Source organism: Octodon degus, unplaced genomic scaffold (genome assembly GCF_000260255.1).
Source record: "Octodon degus isolate 3935 unplaced genomic scaffold, OctDeg1.0 scaffold00005, whole genome shotgun sequence".
NCBI classification, from domain to species: Eukaryota; Metazoa; Chordata; class Mammalia; order Rodentia; family Octodontidae; genus Octodon; species Octodon degus.
The window spans coordinates 24,064,767-24,084,131 of NW_004524581.1; the positions used below are offsets into that span (position 1 = coordinate 24,064,767).

Below are 19,365 nucleotides of genomic sequence, written 5' to 3' on the forward strand. Positions count from 1 at the left end.
AATGTATTCATTATTGTAACTGTCCTGCTAACCTGTCTTGAAACTGTCTCATTGCTATTTGTTTCTCAATAAAAGTAATAAAAAAATGAAAAAAAAAAAAAAAAAGACAAGAAAACAGCTGAAACTACAACTAAAAATTCACGAAGACACCTGCCATAGACTTCAGCTTTAGGGAGCACTGATCCCCAGAGCTGAAGTGACAAGCTCAGGGACCAGAATAGGCTGGGGAAGCTCAGCTTCTTGACCCCAACTCATAAGCCTGTAAGAGACCCCTCTCCCAGCATTCCTTGAGAAGTGCTGCTTTTGCCGCTGCTCCACCAGCCCTGGTCACGGGTGGGGCACTAGTCTACTCCTTGGGCCATCCGAAGGATTTTGTTTGCAAGCCCCGGTACTACTGATAGCAGTGGGAACTGGAAATAACCCAAATGCGCGGGGCCAAGGTAAGCCCAGATACCAAGATGATGGCACTCACAGAACCGCGAAGGTGATAAGCAGGCGGCTATCTTAATGCATGGAAAAATGTGTATGCCGGAGTTCACGTGATAAGAACCGAACAGAGGTTACATTTACACCCAGACCGCAGTCACCTTAAAATCGAAGTGTATATAATACGGGCTGGAAGATAATTTAGAAAGGTGCAAACAGCTGTGCTTTTACGTTGCTTTGATTTTTTTAATCTTTTTTTTTTTTTTTTGTAATACTAGAGATCAAACCTGAGACTTCACACATGTTAGGCAAACACTCTACTACTGAGATAAATTCCCAGCCCCACCCTGATATTTTATTTTTTACGGAACTGGGAATTGAACTCACCCACTTTGATTTTTTAAGTGCTATGTATACAGAATTTTGTTGTTGTTGTTGTTGTTTGAGACAGGGTCTCACTATGTATTGTGTGTGTGTGTGTGTGTGTGTGTGTGTGTGTGTGTCTGGGGATTGAACTCAGGACCTTGTGCTTGCCAGGCAAGCACTTATTCTACTGAGCTATCTCCCCGGCCTCACTATGTATTTCAGATTGGCCTTGAACTCATTATGGAGGCCAGGCTGGCCTCAAACTTGAAGTGGTCCTCCTGCCTCAGCCTCCCAAATGGTGGGATTATAGGTGTGCAACTATGCCTGACTGGAATTTTAATTTTAAACTTAGCATTCAAAGGTTTAAAAGATTTTTAGGGCTGGTGAGATAGCTCAGTGGTCTAAAACACCTACTTAGAACAAGCTTAGCAAAGCACAGGGACCGCGGTTCGATCCGCCAGCACCACATGCCAGCCAGCCCCTCCCCCAGGTGGGCTGAGCTGGCCACAAATAAATAAATAAATAAATAAGATTTTAACATTGGAGGAATGAGGGATGGTCATTTCTTTCTGGACTGAGGAAGGCTTCAGATGACACTAGGTTGGGACAAATTCAAGAATCCTGTCCTTAGCATTGTGGGAAAGAGTGAAATGATAGACTCATGATGTCTGCCATGGGTGGAGGGCAAGAAAGAGCTATAGGATAGACTAGTGATGCCTGTGATGGGTGGAATATGGGCAGTAACTGTATCCATACTATGCTGTTGTCACTCCTAGTTCCCAATGTCACTTTGTGAACGCTCTGAAAGAAGTCTTTGTGCTCTTTAAAAAGCAGGAAGATATTTCTTCTTTAAGTTAGAAGTTGTAGGATCCGAGGCAAATCACTGGGATGTATGATGCTGTTAACTGAAGAAATTTGGAATTCTCCATGCTGGGCAAGGAGGTGGTTTGGGGGAGGGTTGCTGGAGGCCATAGCACAGGGGCCCTGGAGGACTTGTCTGTCCGAATCAAAGCAAGGCACCTGCACGGGTCAGCGGTGGAAGGCGAGCTTGGAACTATTGAGGAGACCATGCTGAGCATACCCCCAGAGGCCACCACCACAAGCTTGGATGCTATCTACTTCTTTCCAGGGGCCTTCGAGTTTCTGTGCAAGTGAAGCTCAGAGAGAATGAGCCGAAAGGTTGAAGAGAGGGGGTCTGAAGTCCTTCCTGGCAGGATCTCCCAAGGGATTCCCTGGGGTACAGGGTGGGAATCTGAGGACTGGAATAATGGAGTGAAGGTACAGCCAAACCCCCCCTTTAAGAACCATCCCAAAGGGGCAGGGAGATGGCTCAGTGGAATAAGTGCTTCCTTGGCAAGCGCAAGGGCCTGAGTTCAATTCCTGGTTCCGCCAACAAAAAAAGAACCATCCCAAGAAGGGGCTGGCCAGATAGCTCAGCGGATTAAAGTGCCTGTTTAGGCAGATGCAGGGCTTGGAGGTTCAATCCCCGGCCTGCTGTGCTGGCCCCACCCCCAGGGCAGGCTGAGACAGAGATTGAGACAGACATGGTGGCACAAGCCTATAATCCCAGCTCTTGGGAGGCTGAAACCAGGAGGATCACTGTGAGTCTGATCTACGTAGTGAGACCCTGTACACCCTGTAGACACCCCCTGCACTAAATGAAAAAAAAAAATCCCAAGGGCTCCATCAACCACTCACAATTTCTGGAACCCTGAGCCAGGGATAGGTGTACAGAGCCTTTGTCTCTGTCCTCTGAAGGTTTCTGGCCCACAGGAGGAAGCACATGGGACAGCAAGGTGTCCCATGTCTGAGTAGAAGATGAACCTGGATGGCAGCCGGGGAGTCAGGCTTCCGCAGGCTCCTGCGTCATGTAGCAAGAGGCCCTGGACGACTTCCTAGGCATTCTCAGGCTCTGCAGATCCCTGGAAAGCAGGAAAGTGGGCATCCTAGCTATGAGGGGTGGAGGTGGTAGAGAGCTTGGGGTGGGAGGGAACTTGGGATGGCTGGGGTCCCTGAGGGAACTGCTCAAGTGGTCAGAAGGTCAGGTTAGGTGGGCAGGAGCTGCAGATCTCAGGAGCAGGGCAGGATGTGGTGGGGCTGGGGGCTGGGGACAGCTAGCCTGGTCCCTGCAAGTCCCATGACTTCGGGGGTTCTGCGGAAGTTTCCAAGGATTCTATAACTTCGTTTTCTTGCTGTTTCAAACTGAGGGTCCCCCACTCGGGAGAAGTCTTCCCACACCTCACCCCCAGAGCTCAGTGTGCTTCTGGGGATCGCAGACACCTGACAGGCAGGGACCTCTCTCACCATGCCGGGCCCAGGAATTTTGGGTCCTCCCTCCCTGCCGGCCTAGGGCCCAGGAGGCTCCAGCACTCTGGCTGGGCAAGGCTCTTGTGGTAGCCAGAGCAGAAAATCCCCAACTGGCCAGAGGAGCCTGGTGGCCGGCAGGTCCAGGCCTGGCTTTCTGCCTGGGGCCGGAGGGAATAAGAAATCCGGGTGAGGCTACGAGATGGCACAGAAGGTGCTGGTGGGGCATTTTTTCTACTACCCTAAAATGGAGAGCATCGCTGGGCCAGGTTGGTGGCCCCTGCTTCAGGTCACTCCAGGGGTTGGAAGTTTGTAGCTGGGAAGCAGGGTGGGGAGGGGGTTATGGAAGGCGACGGCACCTCTTCATGCCTCTGCTTCAGGCCTAACCAGAAGCCAGCGTGGCTGACCTTGTACTTGCGCTACACATAGGCCGGTTTGGACGGGGATCACTCCCCATACCCTGTTTGACCTTGAAAGTCTCTAAAGTCTCCCCAAATAACTCTGACTTCAGCCGCGGCCCCCTGGCACCCTTGCACCAGCTGTACCCACACCACCCTCACCATTACCATCCCCAAGTATCCCAAGCACTCTGGTGCAGAGGCCCAGGGTTTGAGCCAGACCTTCAGGGTGTCACCCATGGACCAGGAGTTCTCAATGATCTCTGTCCCTCTTAGGGGACAACAGGCAATACCTGGAGATGTTTTTGGTTGTTACAACTTAGGGGCTGCTCCTGGCATCTGGTGGAAGTTGTCCAGCGTCCCACAGCACATGGGACAGTGCCCAGGACACAGCTTTGCCTGTCCCCAGGTGTCAGGTGACCCCACACCCCTCCTCTGGCTCTGCCTATCTTTGTCTGGCCTCCCCTCCAAATGCCCACATCAGGGCTCTGATGATGGACACGAAGTTCCTGGATGAGGCGCAATCTCTACTTCTCCAGCTTACGGCCACTTTGTTCCCTCTTATCGCTGTACCTCCTGGCCTCCGTTGCTTGAATTGAAAAGTCAATAAGATGAAAAGTCTATTGTGGCCATGCTCCAGAGGGAAAGACACACAGAAACCACTGATACCTGTGCCCCGTGGACCCCCCAGGTGTGGGGCCACGATTGCCCAGGATGGGGGTTGGGATCAGGCTGGGATATAAAGGACTCGGAGGCACCCAGTTCTGCACTCCACAATCACTGTGGAACTTGGGTGGCTTCTCCTCCTCGAGCAGCTGAGAACCAGCATCATGAAGTGGGTGATAGTGGCCTTGCTCTGCCTGCCGCTCTTGGAGGCGGCACAGATCAAGTAAGTCTGGGGTTCGGGCTGGGCTGGGAGCCCCAGCCCTCTGCGGGCAGTGGGAACAGGGCCCCCGGCTCTGTGCTAGAATTTCTCTCCGGATGGAAAGGCTTCCTTAGCTGGGCTTGTGCAAGACCGAGCCCGAGCAGTGGGGGTAACACAGCCCTCCCTGGCATCAGGAAGCTGCTAGGCGGGCAGCAGCACAGTGCGCTCCCCAGCTGAGGAAAGGAAGGGCCCAAACCGGGAGGCTCATGACTGCCCAAGCCACCACTGAATGGTGACCGTGGCTCGTGCTTATCTCCTTTTAGATAAGAAACAAAATAGTCCTTTCTAAAATATTCATTTTTTTTTCTTTGTGTGTGGTTAATGGGGGACAGAATCCAGAGCTGCCACAGTTTACTACATCCTCAGTCTTTTTTAAATTTTTTGTTTCAAGATGGGGTTTCCCTCCGTTGCCCAGGCTGGGCTTAATCTTGTGATCCTCCTGCCCCAGCTGCCCTGAGACAGGTGTGTGCCAACCCAGAGACAAAACTTTCTTAAAGGCCCTAAATTGACTGGAAAATACCCAGATTATGTGAGCAGAAACACAACAGCGTTTCCATACCCTGAGGTGTTGGGAGGATACTCGAGGTGGAGTACTGGCCCAGGCAGGGGACATGGGGACGGCTCCCACCTGCCACCCACCTGCTGTTCCACCAGGGCCTTTGGAAGCTGTGGGGCCTGCCTCCAGCCACACAATCAACCTTGGATTGAATTCTTAACAAAACCTTGCAGGCCAGTGAGATAGCTCTACTGCTTAGGCAAGGTTAGGCAAGCACAGGGACCGCGGTTCAATTCTCGGCACCACATGCTGTGCCAGCCCCGCCCTCAAGGCAGGCTGCGCTGACCACAGAGTCAGGGTATAGTGGCATAGGCCTGCAGTCCCAGCACTGGGAGGCTAAAAGAAGGATCACTATGAGTTCGAGCTGCATAGTGAGACCCTTTAACAACCAAAGGCATTATAAAAAGAAGGAAAGAAAAAGAAAAAGACAAAAATCACCTTATATCTGTAATTGAATAGGTATCCAATTTTGGGTCATTTTCCCATAAACAATGCAGTGTCATTGAGCATTAAGCATTCAATTTTATTTATTTATTTATTTATTTATTTTATTTATTTTTTTTTTGAGGGGGGAAGGTCTACACGGTGTTCACTACTATACTGGACTTGTAGTGATTCTCCTGTTTACAGTTTTCCAAGTGCTGGGGTTACAGGCATGCGCCACCACGCCCAGTCTCAATTGCATCTCAGCATGCCCCGGGGGTGGAGCTGGCATGGCAGGCTGGGGGATCGAACCCCCAGCCCCTGTGCCTGCTTGCAGGTGCTGTAATCTGCTAAGCTATTTGACCAGCCCTATGAGCATTCAATTTTGTTTTGAGAGAGGGTCTTTATATGTAGCCCAAGCTGGCCTCAAACTCATGGGAGTCCTCCTGCCTCAGCCTCCCAAATACTGGGATTACAAGTGTGCACCACCAAGCCTGGTTGGTATATCTTGAGTACTTATGTAGACTGAGATTGTAGCAGACATTTAATCTAGAGTTGGATCACAGTATGCACAGGGTGTGGGAAGGTACGAGACGACACACCTGGCCGCATCTGCCATCTTGACCATCCAGAGTTTGGCACTTGGAGGGGTTCCTGGGGCCCACGGACACCCAGGAAAGCTGATAATTCCTTAGCTGAACAACTGGTTCCTGGCGGAAACATTGCCTGGTAAATTCAATAGCTTCACCTGTCACCAAGCTGGTTGCAGTCTTCACGACTTGCAGGAACAGTTTAGCTGAAAAGTTGGAAAATGAGAGAGAATTCAGATGCAGAGGGGGAAAGAAGAGAAGGCAGCAGAAATTGTGCATTGTAGAGCAGGGCTGGTCATGTGCAGAGACCCTGGGCGACGAGGCCACAGGGCTGGAAGGAAATGGCCCAGGGCAACTGTGCCTGTGGGGAAATCTGTGACTCAGAGGCTCGAGCTCTGGAGCTCCCGGGGCCACCTTTCTGGTGACCCAGCATCCTGAGAAACACCACGGTGGTCTAGGCCATATGTCTGCTTCACAGTAGGGACAGAACAAGTGCTGTCTCCCTTGCTCCAGGCCCAGGTTACATTAGCTAGTGCCAGTGCCAGAGGGCCACTGGAGCAAGGTGCAGTCTTTGGGGTGGATTTTACCATCTTTGAGAACTGTGTTTTTTTTTTTTTTTTTTTTTTTTTTTCTTAATGCACTCTTCCCAGTAGCAGGGCGCGGTGGCCCACGCCTGTAATATCAGCACGCAGGAGGCTGGGGCAGAAGGATTGTCATAAAGTTGAGGTTGGCCTGGGCTACATGGCAAGACCCTGTCTCAAAAAAATATAGTTATCCTTAAAAGCAGCAGAATGTCCAACATCCCTTTGGGAAGGACTTTGTAGGCTACTGAAGGACAGCAGGGTGCTTGGGATAAGGCGAGGCAGGTGCCAGAGAGGAACATTGCTTCCTAAATCTCCTAAATCTTGGAGAAAATACAGAGAAGAGCTTGGCAAGCAGGAGGAGGGGGAAGAAAGAGAGGCAGAGGGGATGGAGGCCGGGACGCCCAACAAGAGGCTCTCAGGGAGAGGGGCAGGGAGGTGGTGGCTGTGATGGGAGATGGGGGGCACCCTGACATGCGGCCACTGCAGGATCCCCCTGAGGAAGTTCAAGTCCATCCGAGAGACCATGAGGGAAAAGGGCGTGCTGGGGGACTTCCTGAAGACCCACAAGAAGGACCACGCCCGGAAGTTTTTCGGCAACAACTTCGGCGACTACAGCGTCCTGTTTGAGCCCATGACCTACATGGATGTGAGCCCCCGCCATCCAGGGTGTCCCTGCCCTTACCTCCCTACCCTGAGACTTATGGCCACTTCCCTCCCTGCGGCCACTATTTGGGGCTGCAGAGCCCCCAGGGGCTGCCCTGGGGCAGTGTGAGGGAGACTCAGGGGGGACCAGTTCTCTGTGGGCTGCTGGGTGGTCTGGTTCCCCAGCTGCTCTGCTGCAGAGTTGCCTGGGCCCTAGGTCCTTTGGACACTGACAGCCACCCCATGGCCCCCAGGCTTCCTACTTTGGTGAGATCAGCCTTGGGACACCACCCCAGAGCTTCCAGGTCTTGTTCGACACCGGTTCCTCCAACCTGTGGGTGCCATCCGTCTATTGCAAGAGCCTGGCCTGCAGTGAGTACCTGTGGGGTGCTGGGGGTCTCACCCTCAGGAGTACGGGGACTTGTGATGACCAATGTGGACTTGGTGTGGATGCTGGCCACCTCACCACATCAGCTACCCTTGTGAAGCCGTTTTGCTCCTCATGAGCAATTTCCTCACCACTCCATCTCACCTGTTCTGCAATGTCCCATTCTATACCACTCTGCTTACGTCCCTGAGGGTCACCAAAGGACAGGACAGTACCAGTCCTGTCTGTCGTGTCGTGACTTGGGAGACAGATGGCCGCCGATTCTGTACCGGGCCATGCAGGGCCATGGGTTCTGGGTCCTGATATCTCTGGTGAAAGGGGCCCTTCCTTGGGCACAGCCCATGCTAAGTGGGGACACAGCTTCTTGGTGTCTGCAGAGTGGGGGTGAGGAGACACCCTGAGGCTCATTCACCCTGCCACAGTGTGCACACTTGATCAGGAGTCTTCCGGGGTCAGGGACGCAGGCACAGAGTCCGGGCTGGCCACAGGGTGGCTACAGCCCACGTGCCCCAGGCTCTGTAAGCTGGCCTGGTCCCTGATCCCACATGGGAGCCCCCACTGCCCTTCTGACTTGGTAGCCCTGGAGGGGGTCCTGGGGAAGGAGGGGTCACTGCAGGCCTGAGAGCACTAGAGCCTGAGCTCCATGCCCCACTGCCCACAGCCACTCATCCCCGCTTCAACCCCAGCAAGTCATCTACCTACACCTCTGCTGACCAGACCTTCTCCCTGCAGTATGGCACTGGCAGCCTCACTGGCTTCTTTGGCTACGACACAATGACCGTGAGTGCAACAAGGGGTGTGCAAGGCATGGGGGCCACAAGGATCCCCTGAAAGCCTGTGGACAGGAAGTTGGCATGACAAGACCATGTCTAGTCACTGCTCCCACACCCTGCGGGCCACCTTGTGCCTGGCCTGGGGGGGGGGGACACCCTGAGGAACCAGATGATGTGGTCCTTTTCCTCGCAAAGGTTAAATCTGGGGAGTCCACAGAGGAAGGTGATGGAGGTGTGATACCAAGGCAGTCGGGGAAGACCTGTCACAAAAGGCCTCATGAGGCTGAGGCAGGAGGATGGAGAGTTTGAGTGTGGACCATGCAGTGGAACGTGTCTAAAAATAAACAAATGGGGCATGATGGTACACTCCTGTGTCCCAGCGCTCAGGAGGTTGAGGCAGGAGAACTGCTCTGAGTTCAAGGCCAGTCTGGGCTGCATAGTGAAACCCTGTCTCAAACAAACAAATTAACAAACAGGAGGGGCTGCGACAAGAAGGATGAAGAGCAGCCCTCTGCCAGATGGGCTGGGGAGGGTGGGTGCCATCAGACTTGTCACCACCTCTGTCGTATCCCCCTTCCCCAGGTCCAAGAAACCCAGGTGCCCAAGCAGGAGTTTGGCCTCAGTGAAAACGAGCCCGGCAGCAACTTTGTCTATGCTGAGTTTGATGGCATCATGGGTCTGGCCTACCCCAGCCTGTCGGTAGGGGGCGCCACCACCGCCCTGCAGGGCCTGTTGCGGGAGGGCGCCCTCTCGCAGTCGCTCTTCAGCGTCTACCTGGGCAGGTGAGTGGCTGCCCGTGTCCGCAGCCCCCCGACCACGTACGTCCCAGTCTCCCCGCGCGACTGAGGCGGCGGCCCGTGGCCCAGCCCGCTAGCTACCCCCGCCGTCTCCAGCCGCGCTCCTCAGCTGGCTCCCGCGCTGCCCGACCGACCCTCTCTCTGGGTGGTAATCGGCGGCTTCATCTCCTTTGATCACTGCTCACAGCGACCTGGAGTCTCCAGGGCCAGCCAGGGGCCAGCAGACTCGCTTGCTTTCTTCCTCTTGAGAAGTGGCCACCTTCCACCTCCTGCTGGCTGTCATTCACGCCTTGGCCTCCTCCCTAGCAGGGACTCTACATTGTCGCCTGCCACAAATGCCGGGGCCTCACTCTCTGCCGGTTTGCAGTTCTTCTGCTCCCGACCTGGAGAAGCGCTGCAAAGCTTTTCCCTCCCCTCCCACAAAGCTCTGTCTCCTTCACTTTTGGCACAGAAGCAACAGGCTTGCCCCATCCCCATTACAAGTTCACCAGCAGCATGAAGGAGGGGTGGTGGAGAAGGTGGGGTGGGGGACTTAAGAGTGAGCAGAGTCCCCTGCTGACCCATCCTCCCTGTCCCTGCAGCCAGCAGGACACTACCAACGAAGGGGGCGCGCTCATCCTGGGCGGTGTGGACGAGAGCCTGTACTCGGGGGAGATCTCCTGGACCCCCGTCACGGAGGCACTCTACTGGCAGATTGGCATTGAAGAGTGAGTCAGCAGTCTGTGGTCCTCCTAGGGGTGGGTGTCAGCACTGCTGGGAGCTGGGGGGACCACAGGGGACACAGAAGCATGGAGGACAGGTGGGTAGGGTTGACCTGGTGCTGAGGGCAGCGGGCCCAGGTAAGAAGCTGCAAGTGGAGGACTCATTTGTTCAAAGATCTTCTGATTAATCTCAGGTTGTTTTCTGGGCTTTTGTGTTATCTTTGGAGACAGGGTCTCACTGTGCAGCTCAGGCTGGCTTTGAACTCTATGTACCCCAGGCTGGTCTCAAACTTGAGGTGATCCTCCTGCCTCAGCCTCCTGAGTGCTGGGATGACAGCAAGTGCCCCTCATGCCTGGTTCATGAAACTTTTGAGAACTAATTCTAGGTGGCCTCAGTCACATCCAGGACCGTGTGAGGCAGGGCCAGCTGGGCAGGCTATGCAGGGGCCTGGCTGCCCCAGCTGGGCCTGGCTCCAGGGCTCCTTGGTGGTGGGACACCCGCCCCACTGCCCTGACAGGCAGGCCTGAGGCTGCTGCCTGCTCCCCATACAGCTTCCTCCTTGACGGCGAGGTCTCCGGCTGGTGCTCCCAAGGCTGCCAGGGCATCGTGGACACGGGCACCTCGCTGCTCACTGTGCCCCAGGAGTACCTGAGCACCCTGATGCAGGCCATAGGAGCCCAGGAGAACGAGTTCGGAGAGGTGTGTCATTTGAGGCTTCTCCTGGGGACACAGAGCAGCCTCCTTCTTTGCGCTGGTGGTCCTGGGTGGGGGGACCTCCTTCACCTCCACAGGCCCACGCCTGCACCCTGAGCCCCACAGAGCGTCCATCCTCTCCCTTAGTGAACCCCACCCCACCCACTTTAGGGGACCAATAGACCACTTTCTCTAAAGATCTGTACTTTGTTTTGTCTTTTTTTTTTTTTTTTTCCTCTGAAACTGGGGATTGAACTCAGATACTTGTGCTTGCCAAGGAAGCACTTATTCCACTAAGCCATCTCCCAGGCCCCTGTTTTGTCTTTTTGAGACAGGGTTTCACTATGTAGCCCAGGCTGGCCTCAAACTCTCAGCAATTCTGCCTCAGCCTCCTGAGTGCTAGCATGCCAGGAATCAAACTCAGGACCCCACACTTTCTAGGTGGACATTGTGCTACTGAGCTATATACCTGTCCTCCAATTTTGTCTTTTAAAGACAAGATTTTTCTGTGTAGTTCAGGGTTGTTTTTTTTTTTTGTTTGTTTGTTTGTTTGTTTTTTGGACCTGGGGATTGAACTCAGGCCCTTGCACTTGCCAGGCAAGGACTTAATCTACTGAGCTATCTCCCCAGCCACTCAGCCTACTCTTGAACTGACTGTGTAGCTCAGGTGAGCTATTCTCCTCCCTCAGTCTTCTGAGCAATAGGATTGCAGGTGTACACCGCTCAGATCTGTATAGTATCTTTGTTTTGTTTTGTTTTTGAGATGCGGCTCGCTATGTAGTCCAGCTGGGCCTTGAACTCACTATGTATCCCAGGCTGGCCTCTAAAGGCCATCCTCCTGCCTCAGCCTCCTTGTGCTGGGATTACAGGTGTGCTCCACCACACCAGCTTCACATCTGTACTTTCAAAGGATATTTTTGGAGAAAGGGCAATGATTCGGCCCCTCAGAGGGGAAGTTTAGGAGCATTTTAGGGTGGGGAAGATTCTCAGCTCTCCCTTAATTCCACTCTCTGCACAGCCCTGCGTGCGTGATCCAGGTTATTTATGTAGGGTTGTTCAGAGAGCAGCATCCTTATGGCTCAGGTGGGGCGGGCTTGGGGGGGGTGCTCCCTTGGGTCTGTGAAGTGACCCAGGCCCGTTCCTCCCTGCAGTACATGGTGGACTGTAACAGCATCCAGAACCTCCCTACCCTGACCTTCGTCATCAGCGGCGTACAGTTCCCTCTGTCACCCTCAGCCTACATCCTCAATGTGAGTCCTGGTCTCAGGGGCCGAGCCACCAACCCAGGGTGGGAGGAGGGTGCAGGTGAAATCTCAGGGAACTTGGAGAGGTTAAAGAACTGAGCTCAGCCAACCCAGCTCAACTGGGTGAAGCTACAGGTCACATCCGAGCTGGTCAGGCTCCAAGCTTGGAGCAGGCTGGGCTGCTAATCATAAGCAGGAAGACACCTGCAGGAAGAGAAGGTTCCAGTGTGCGGCATGGTCGAGGGCACCTGTGGGACAAATGTGCACTCCCCCCCCACGTCCTCCCTCCATCCCTGAACCTGTTCCCTGACTCAGGGCTCAGGGCTGGGAGCTGCCCAGTGCATGTGGCAGCCAGTGACCAAATGCAACTATTTTGTTGAACAGATTGACCAGTATTGCATGGTGGGGCTCGAGTCCACCTACCTGTCCTCTGAAAACGGCCAGCCCTACTGGATCCTTGGGGACGTCTTCCTGAGGTCCTACTACTCCGTCTTCGACATGGCCAACAACAGGGTGGGCTTTGCCACTGCCATCTAGACGAGCTCCCTGGGCCCTGGACACCCTCCTGGGGCCCCCAGCTCATGCGGCTTTCCTCTGTACATCCCTTCCTGGGTTCAGCTCCCCTTTTCTGGACCCTGGGCTTTCTCTAATAATAAATAGCTCTCCATGTTGAGTAGTGTGTTGTTTTTGGAGGAGGACTAGAGGCTGGAAGGCATCCTGGTTCTGGGGACAGGAACAGTGAGAGTCAGGGCAAGTTCTGCTGTGACTCAGCTGTGTGCCTGGGTGGTTCTCTGGTGGGCTGTGGATTCTAGGAGAAATGGGCACAGTGTCGGGGGGGCCTTATACCCCAAGAGCTTGGAGTGTGTGCCAGCTTCTCTGCAGAAAGGAAAGATGGGGTAATGGCGTGGGGGGGACTGTGGTGGGACAGTGACCCCACCTCCCTGAAGTGCTCTGCCTGCCCACTCCATCAGACTCCACCAGGCACATGCACATCCACCCCAGACACAGGTGTCCGTTTCCTCAGTATTAATCAGTTTGGGCTGGAATTTCCTGAACAGTGCTCCGAGCCTTTGTGTGTTTGGCACAAGCTTAGGGTCCTTGAGGAGGTAAGATGTTGCCAGAAACGACCTGCAGAAAAGGACAGGGCTGGCTGGGGAGCTAGCTCAGTGGTCTAAGTGCCTGCCTGGCAGGCACAAGGACCCGGGTTTGATCCCCAGTACCACATGCCATACCAAATAAATAAAATAAAAAGATTTAAAAAAAGAAAAGGACAGGGCTGAGGTAGGTTGATTGCACTTTGACCCAGACAACTCCTAGGTCCAAGAATTTGTGTTTGAAGGCAGTCCAGCCTTCAACGTGGACAAGGGAGACGGGGAGAGAAGAGGGAAAGGGGGAGATTTGCATTCATGTGAAAATCTCCTGCTCTAACCAGCTCAGCAAGAGTCCTGCTCAGGTCCTCCCTAGGAGCTTCCTAGCAAAGTCTCAGAAGCCCAGGGCAATGTCCTGTGGGGAGAAGGAGGAAAAGGAAGAGAAGGGACAGAAAGCAAAGATGATGGCTTCCAACCCTGGACTTCCAACGGGAGGTGTCAGGAAAAGAGATCAGAAAAATTCCGACTAGCAGAATGGTAGAGGGGCACCAGGAAGCTCTCTGCCTGTGTGGGTCCGTGTGCGTGTGTGAAGGAGGACCCCATAGCAGGGAGTGCGTGTGCAGGAGGCGAGCTCTGTCTGTACTCATATTTCACAGTACAGCTCTTATATGCAGGGGCACGGATAAAGGTCAACATCCGGGTCCCGCACCTTTCTTTCAACCAGGGGAGAAACTGGGTTTTACCACCTAGCGGTTTCTATGGCAACAGCACACCTTGCAGACTCCACCCTCATTGAACTCAGGACCCTGCGCATGCCAGGCAAGCGCTTATTCTATTGAGCTATATGACCCCTCCACCCTCATTCCTCGTTATAAGAAACAGTGTATGCTTTTTTTTTTCTCTTTGTTTGTTTTTATTTTTGCAGAACCAAGGATTGAACTCAGGCCCTTGCGCTTGCCAGGGAAGTGCTTATTCCACTGAGCTATCTCTCTGGCCCCCAAATATCAGTAGTTTAACTTTTTTTTGGGGGGGGGGCTGGCTCAGGATGCCTTCAGAGCAGGTCTGGTAAGGCTTGAGGGTTGAACCACAGCATCCTGATTGCTTTGTTTAAGCAATCACTTAAACAACTGAGCTAATGGGCAGGCCCCCAAGAAACGGTGTATGCTGAGGCATGCAAGTCAGTAGGTAACATACAGTCGCAGTTCAAGACATTACTGAATAAGAGAAGAGCAAACTTGCAAAAGAACAGAAGCGAAACAGAACTTTTTTTTTGTACTGGGGATCAAACTCTTAGCCAAAGGTTGAGTCTATAGCCCTTGGCCCATGGGGCGGGACTACAAATCCCGACGTGCCAAGCGCAGGGCGTAGATGACTACATTTCCCCGCTTGCACCGCTGCAATGGGCGGGCCGGACCGCTGGGCGGGTGCTGCCCTCTACCGGGAGCAGCGGAAAGTAGGCGCGCAGTGACAGCCGGAGGCCGGGCGCAGGGCGCGGGGCTCGGTGACAGCAGAGGCGGCGGCCGGCGGGCGGGACGGAGGGAACGGCGGCGCCGACGGCACCGGGAAGGGTGTGCGGGCGGGGTGGGGACTCTCCTGTGGCGCGTAGCCCCAGGAGCCCGGGAGCGGGCGACGCACGCAGTTTGCGGGTCGGGCACCCGAACTTAGGAGAAGTTGCCGGAACCGTGGAGCGCAGGCGGCGGACGGATTGACCTTCAGAGCGAGGTGAGCGGGCCAGGCCAGGGCGCGCGCCGGGCCCAGGACCCCCAAAGCCGGGCCCGGCCTCCACACGCAGCCCCGGAGACAGGTAGGGGGGTGCGAGTAGAGAGGGGCGCGGAGCGCACGCCGCCGCCCCGCATCCGCCGGCCCGCGCCCCTCCTCCCTGCCCTCCTCCCTGTCCCTCTCCTCCTCTCCGTCCTCCCCCTGCGGGCCGGGCCGGGGGCGGCCGCGCGCCCTTATGTAACCCGCGAGGGCGGCGCGTGGGAGGGGCAGGGAGCGCGCGGGCCGCGGGGCTTGGGGCTGGGCGGCCACGCCCCAGGGCGGGCTGGGGACCCCCTCCTTGCCCCAACTCCGAACGGCGCCCCCACTCTTCTCCTTGCGGATCCCGCGCAGAGTTTTTTCCTTCCAGGTTCCCGCGACGTCAGGAACCCCAGCCCCGTACCGCACCCTCCGTGCGCCCCTCTTCTGACTTCCGTCGGGGCTCCCAGCCCCCCATCCCACGCCATCCCCCCATTCCCGCTCTGTCCTGGCCTAGCGTCCAGGAAAGCGCGCCCCCTCCAGGGCCCGAGCAGCGCCGCGGCGCCCCCTCCGCGCCCCCATGTCGACCTCGGAGCCCTCCCCAGCGCCGCGGTTCCTGCCTCGGATCGGGCCGAGGCCGCCTGGGTCCCCACCTCCCCCATTCCCGCCTGGGCTGGGATTCACGCACGGCTGCCCCGAGCCGCCCTGGGCTGCGCGAGCAGGTTCGCGCCGCAGCCGCCCTGTGCGCCCCGGAGGAAGGGGGGCCCGGGTGCGGCCGTCTGCGCCCGCCCTGCCCCGGCCCCGCCCCGCCCCGCAGTCCTCTCGCCGGTCTGTGCCGGGCTTGGTTCCGCGCCGACAGTTTCTAGACTGAATTTGAGCGCTGCGCTCTGGCGCGGCGCTAGGTCCCCGGGAAGTGTCGGCCCATGACCGCCGGCTCCGGAGGAGGTGCGCGATCCAGACGCGGAAGAGGCCTCTGGGTCGTAGCCCGGGGCCCGGCACTGCCCTGCCAGATTCCACCTACCCAGGCGCCACATACTCTCGGGTCGCTGGGCTGCAGAGAGCAGGCCCTGGTTTCCTTCAGGGCGGAGGGACGCAGGCTTGGTTCTTTGGCCGAGTCCTTCCAGACAGGCTCAGGGTCAGGTTGGGACGCGCGTTCTCGGGGCCCTGCCCTAGGGGAGCTCCGTCTGCGGAGTGACAGCCAGCATTGGTCACTGGCCGGGAAAGGCGTGAAAGGGGAGGGTGGGCCGCCTTGGGGGCCTTGCCTGGTCGTCAGAGGGGCTCTCCCGCCTCAGTCTCCCCGCTGGAGGAAGCTATCGACTTGCTGGGCGCCTTCTTTCTGCCTCCTGCTGGCCCTTGAGGCTGGAGTGCTGGGACTCCGAGGGGGTCTGGCTGCTTGGTGAGAGCGCAAAGCGACTTCCCCAAGGGGAGCCAGTGTTACTTAGTGCACACAGCCTGACCGCTGGAGGCTGTTTTGGCCCTAACAGGACCTGTAAGGTGGAGCCATATGCAGACCCATTTCTTTTTTCTGGGTCCCAAGGAAGGAATGGGGAGGGGGTGGACCTGGGTTGGCTGGGGCAGGCCCTGAATAGGAGAGCCAGGAGGGTTTGGTGGGGCTGATGGCCAGGTGAACAGCCCCAGGGGCCAGGGCAGACAGGAGCCCCCACCCCCCAGCCTGTTGCTGAGCAGCCTGGGGCAGGGGTCTAGCTCCTGACCTGGTGGCCCTGGTCTCTCCAGGGGCCCTGTTTATGACCGTAATTGCATTATTAGCCAGAGTTTATAGAGTCACTAGCACCTGCCCCCAAGGGAGTGGCCCAGCCACCCCCCCCCCTTCTGTCTCTTCCTTTTCAAAGTCAACTGGTTTCAGAGGCAGCAGGGATTTCCCCAGCACAGCTCAGTTGGCACTTGGAGCCTGGCGGGGGCTGCAGAGAGGAGACCCCCGACCGTGGACATTGGGTTGGCTGCCCCTGGCAGGGACAGGAAGAGCGTTCCTGGTCCCAAAGCCACAGAAGTGTGGGGAAGCCAGGAGGCTGTGGGTCCTGCTTGGGGACTGTGTGTTCTGTCCCGAAGGAGGGACCAGAGTGTGTTGGCATCAAAGGCCTTAGTTGAGGATTAAGGGTGGGCAGTGCCCGGTCTGAGGTGAGCATGGTGGTACTCTGTGGGGTCCTGCTGTTAGTGTGAGTTTGGCTGTGTGATCAGGAGATGACTGATACATGTATTTTGTGTGAATAGATGTGTATCTACAAGAGTTAACAGGGGCCGGGGAGATGGCTCAGTGGAGTATGCACTTCCCTGGCAAGCGCAAGGACCTGAGTTCAATCCCCGGTTCTGCTACTGTTTTTGTTATACTGATCCACACAGCCTGGAAGTAGCAGGACTGAGATTCTAACCCAAGTCTGGATGACTCCAAAGGCCATGTCATTAGTCCCCAGCAAGGGCCACTGTAAGGGGTGGGCACGTGGGGTCCTTTGCTTGGTCCAGGGCCACACCTGGCCTCTGGCCTCTTTGCAGATGCTGACACGGGACCAAAGGGCCTGGTGAGACCCTATCCTGCCTGGCCATGGAGGAGCTGGGTCCACACAGAGCTTTCTGGGCCTCTTTGGAGACCCCAGACAGCTCAGCAGGGTAAAAGCATCCCTTACTGACAGTGTGGTGATGCCCACCTTTGTGCCGTGTTCCTCATGTGTGGTAACCACAATGACAGTGCCAGTAGGCACTTGCTTACTCAGATGTGGCATTTTGGGTAAAAAAGGGACCAGCAAAGTCAAAAGGGCCTCACGCTGCCTTGACCAGATGTGTGGTTGGGTAGGTCCCCTCAGTTTGGCCTCAGTTTCCAAGTCTATGAACCCCTATCATATATGGGGTCCCCTTCCATGCAGACCCTCTCCTGACTTTTCCCCAGGGCACCAGGACAAGCTCCAGGCTTTAGGATGGGAAATATATAAATCAGGGGTTCTTGGGGGCTGCTGGAGTCTGCGGAATGTGCCTTTAGCCGAAACCTGGTGCTCACAAAGCCACTGGGCAGTTTTTCTTGGGACAGAACCACAGCCACATGTACCAAGCCCCGGGTCAAGTGTAACCCAGTCGTAGTGCGTTGTTGACTCTGTGGGCTTTGGGGCGAGGCTACTGGGAATGCCTGCTCTGCCTCTCAGTACTGTGTGACCCTGCGTAAGCTGCTTAGCCTGTGTGCCTCAGCTTCCACACTGCAAAATGTAGTTCCGTGTGGCCCCTGCCTCATAGCCCCGCAGCGAGAGCCCAGGGTGCTACTGCGCAGAAGCGGACGCAGCTCTGAGTCACGTGGCCCCCGCCCTGCAGCTCATTCAGGTCTCTGTTTCCCATCATCAAGGAGTAACGATCTGGGCCTGAGCCCACCTCTGCACGAGTCTGAGGTCCTCGGAGTAGCGCCTTCTGCCCAGCAATGCTGACTCAGTGGCCAGTCTGTTTGACCGTCCCCGCCTCCCATTCCCTGTTGCCTGACCCTGGCTGGGTCTCTTGTGTCATGAGATAGCTCAGGGCACTTGGTGATGCCTGGGGCGTCTCCAGTACCCCCACCTTGACCCTGGGTTTCCTTGGGGAGCATCTGGCCTGGCAGCTTGCCACTGCCTGTCGCTGTGGCTGCCCGCTGCCCCTCCTCCCCACTGCACCAGAGATACCATCTTCTTAGCTGTGATGTCACCGAGGGCAGATAAAATCTCTGTGATAGGGGAGGATCTGACACTTATCTCACCCACAGGAAATGCTTTGCTGTGGGGTGGCCAGGGCTGTGGGCAAGATCAGAGGGCAGTGGAGAGAGGCAGGAGCAGCATGCATTCAGACGCCGGCTTTCTGCCTTGGCACAAGGAGAAAACACGCCCAGCCATCTTCCCTGTCCCCTCCCTTGGGGCCACTTCGTCAGTTCTTCTGCAGATGGTGGGGGCGCCAACACGGATCATGATGTGTGGTGACCCAGAGTCCTAGCCACCCTGCAGAGGCCTCGGTGCAGCTGCCCCTCCTGTTTCCCTCTAACCCGGCCTTCCTTCAAGGCCCTGCTTTCCAGGGGCCCAGGGCACTATCCTTCTTGCTGGATTTTACCTTCACCTGGGAATCTTGCAGAATGAATTCACACCCCAATCCCTGGCACTGGTCAAGAGGCAAACCTGGGCGACTCGACCCTCATTCTTCAGAGGGCAGTTTTTACTAGGGAGGAGCTGCCTGGTACACAGCAGCCCCCCCCCCCCGGCTTCCCATTCACTGTCCTGCTAGTCCGAAAGGCTGGAACCTGCATTTCGTGGTCCCAGAACACAGACTGCACCTGCAGCTATCCCACCCAGCTCCCTGACTATAGTGGTGCCTTAGATTGACGTGGTCCTGTCAGGCCTCTTGTCTGTAGAGGCAAGGACTTCTTCCGAGGTCATTAGTGCTCCCTCCTCCAGCTCCTATATACAACTCTCTGTGTTAGGCTGTTTTGTGTAACTGTAATAGAATACCAGAGGTGGGATAAGTTTATAAAGAAGTAGGGTTTGTTTTAGCTCACAGTTCTGGTTGAAAGGTAATAGGCCACATCTGGTGATATACATCTTGCTGGCAAAGTCCTGAGATGGTACAGGGCTTCTTCACATTGCCAGAGACAGGTGTGTTTGTGTCCCTCTGCTCTGTCACTGTCACCTCCTCCACCTCATCTCTTCTCTCCTCTCCTCTCCTCTCCTCTCCTCTCCTCTCCTCTCTTCTCGTCTCCTACTCTCCCCATCTTCTCTTC

At 55.9% G+C, this 19,365-nt stretch overlaps 2 protein-coding genes across 2 annotated transcripts in view; both read left to right on the top strand.

Annotated features, from left to right (window-relative positions):
• Positions 1-4,282: 4,282 nt before the first annotated feature.
• Pgc (progastricsin) lies at positions 4,283-12,479 on the top strand. Its single transcript, XM_004624153.2, has 9 exons — positions 4,283-4,383; positions 7,059-7,218; positions 7,469-7,586; positions 8,264-8,382; positions 8,958-9,157; positions 9,754-9,879; positions 10,426-10,573; positions 11,719-11,817; positions 12,196-12,479. Exons 1-9 carry the CDS (start codon positions 4,325-4,327, stop codon positions 12,346-12,348), a joined length of 1,182 nt encoding a protein of 393 aa, XP_004624210.1. The 5' UTR covers positions 4,283-4,324; the 3' UTR covers positions 12,349-12,479.
• A 1,818-nt stretch (positions 12,480-14,297) lies between these two features.
• Tfeb (transcription factor EB) overlaps positions 14,298-19,365 on the top strand; it is a 37,668-nt gene continuing 32,600 nt past the window's right edge. Inside the window, exon 1 of the mRNA XM_004624155.2 lies at positions 14,298-14,621. The gene's annotated coding sequence lies outside the window, so the exon portion shown is untranslated. The remainder of the gene's footprint in view (positions 14,622-19,365) is intronic.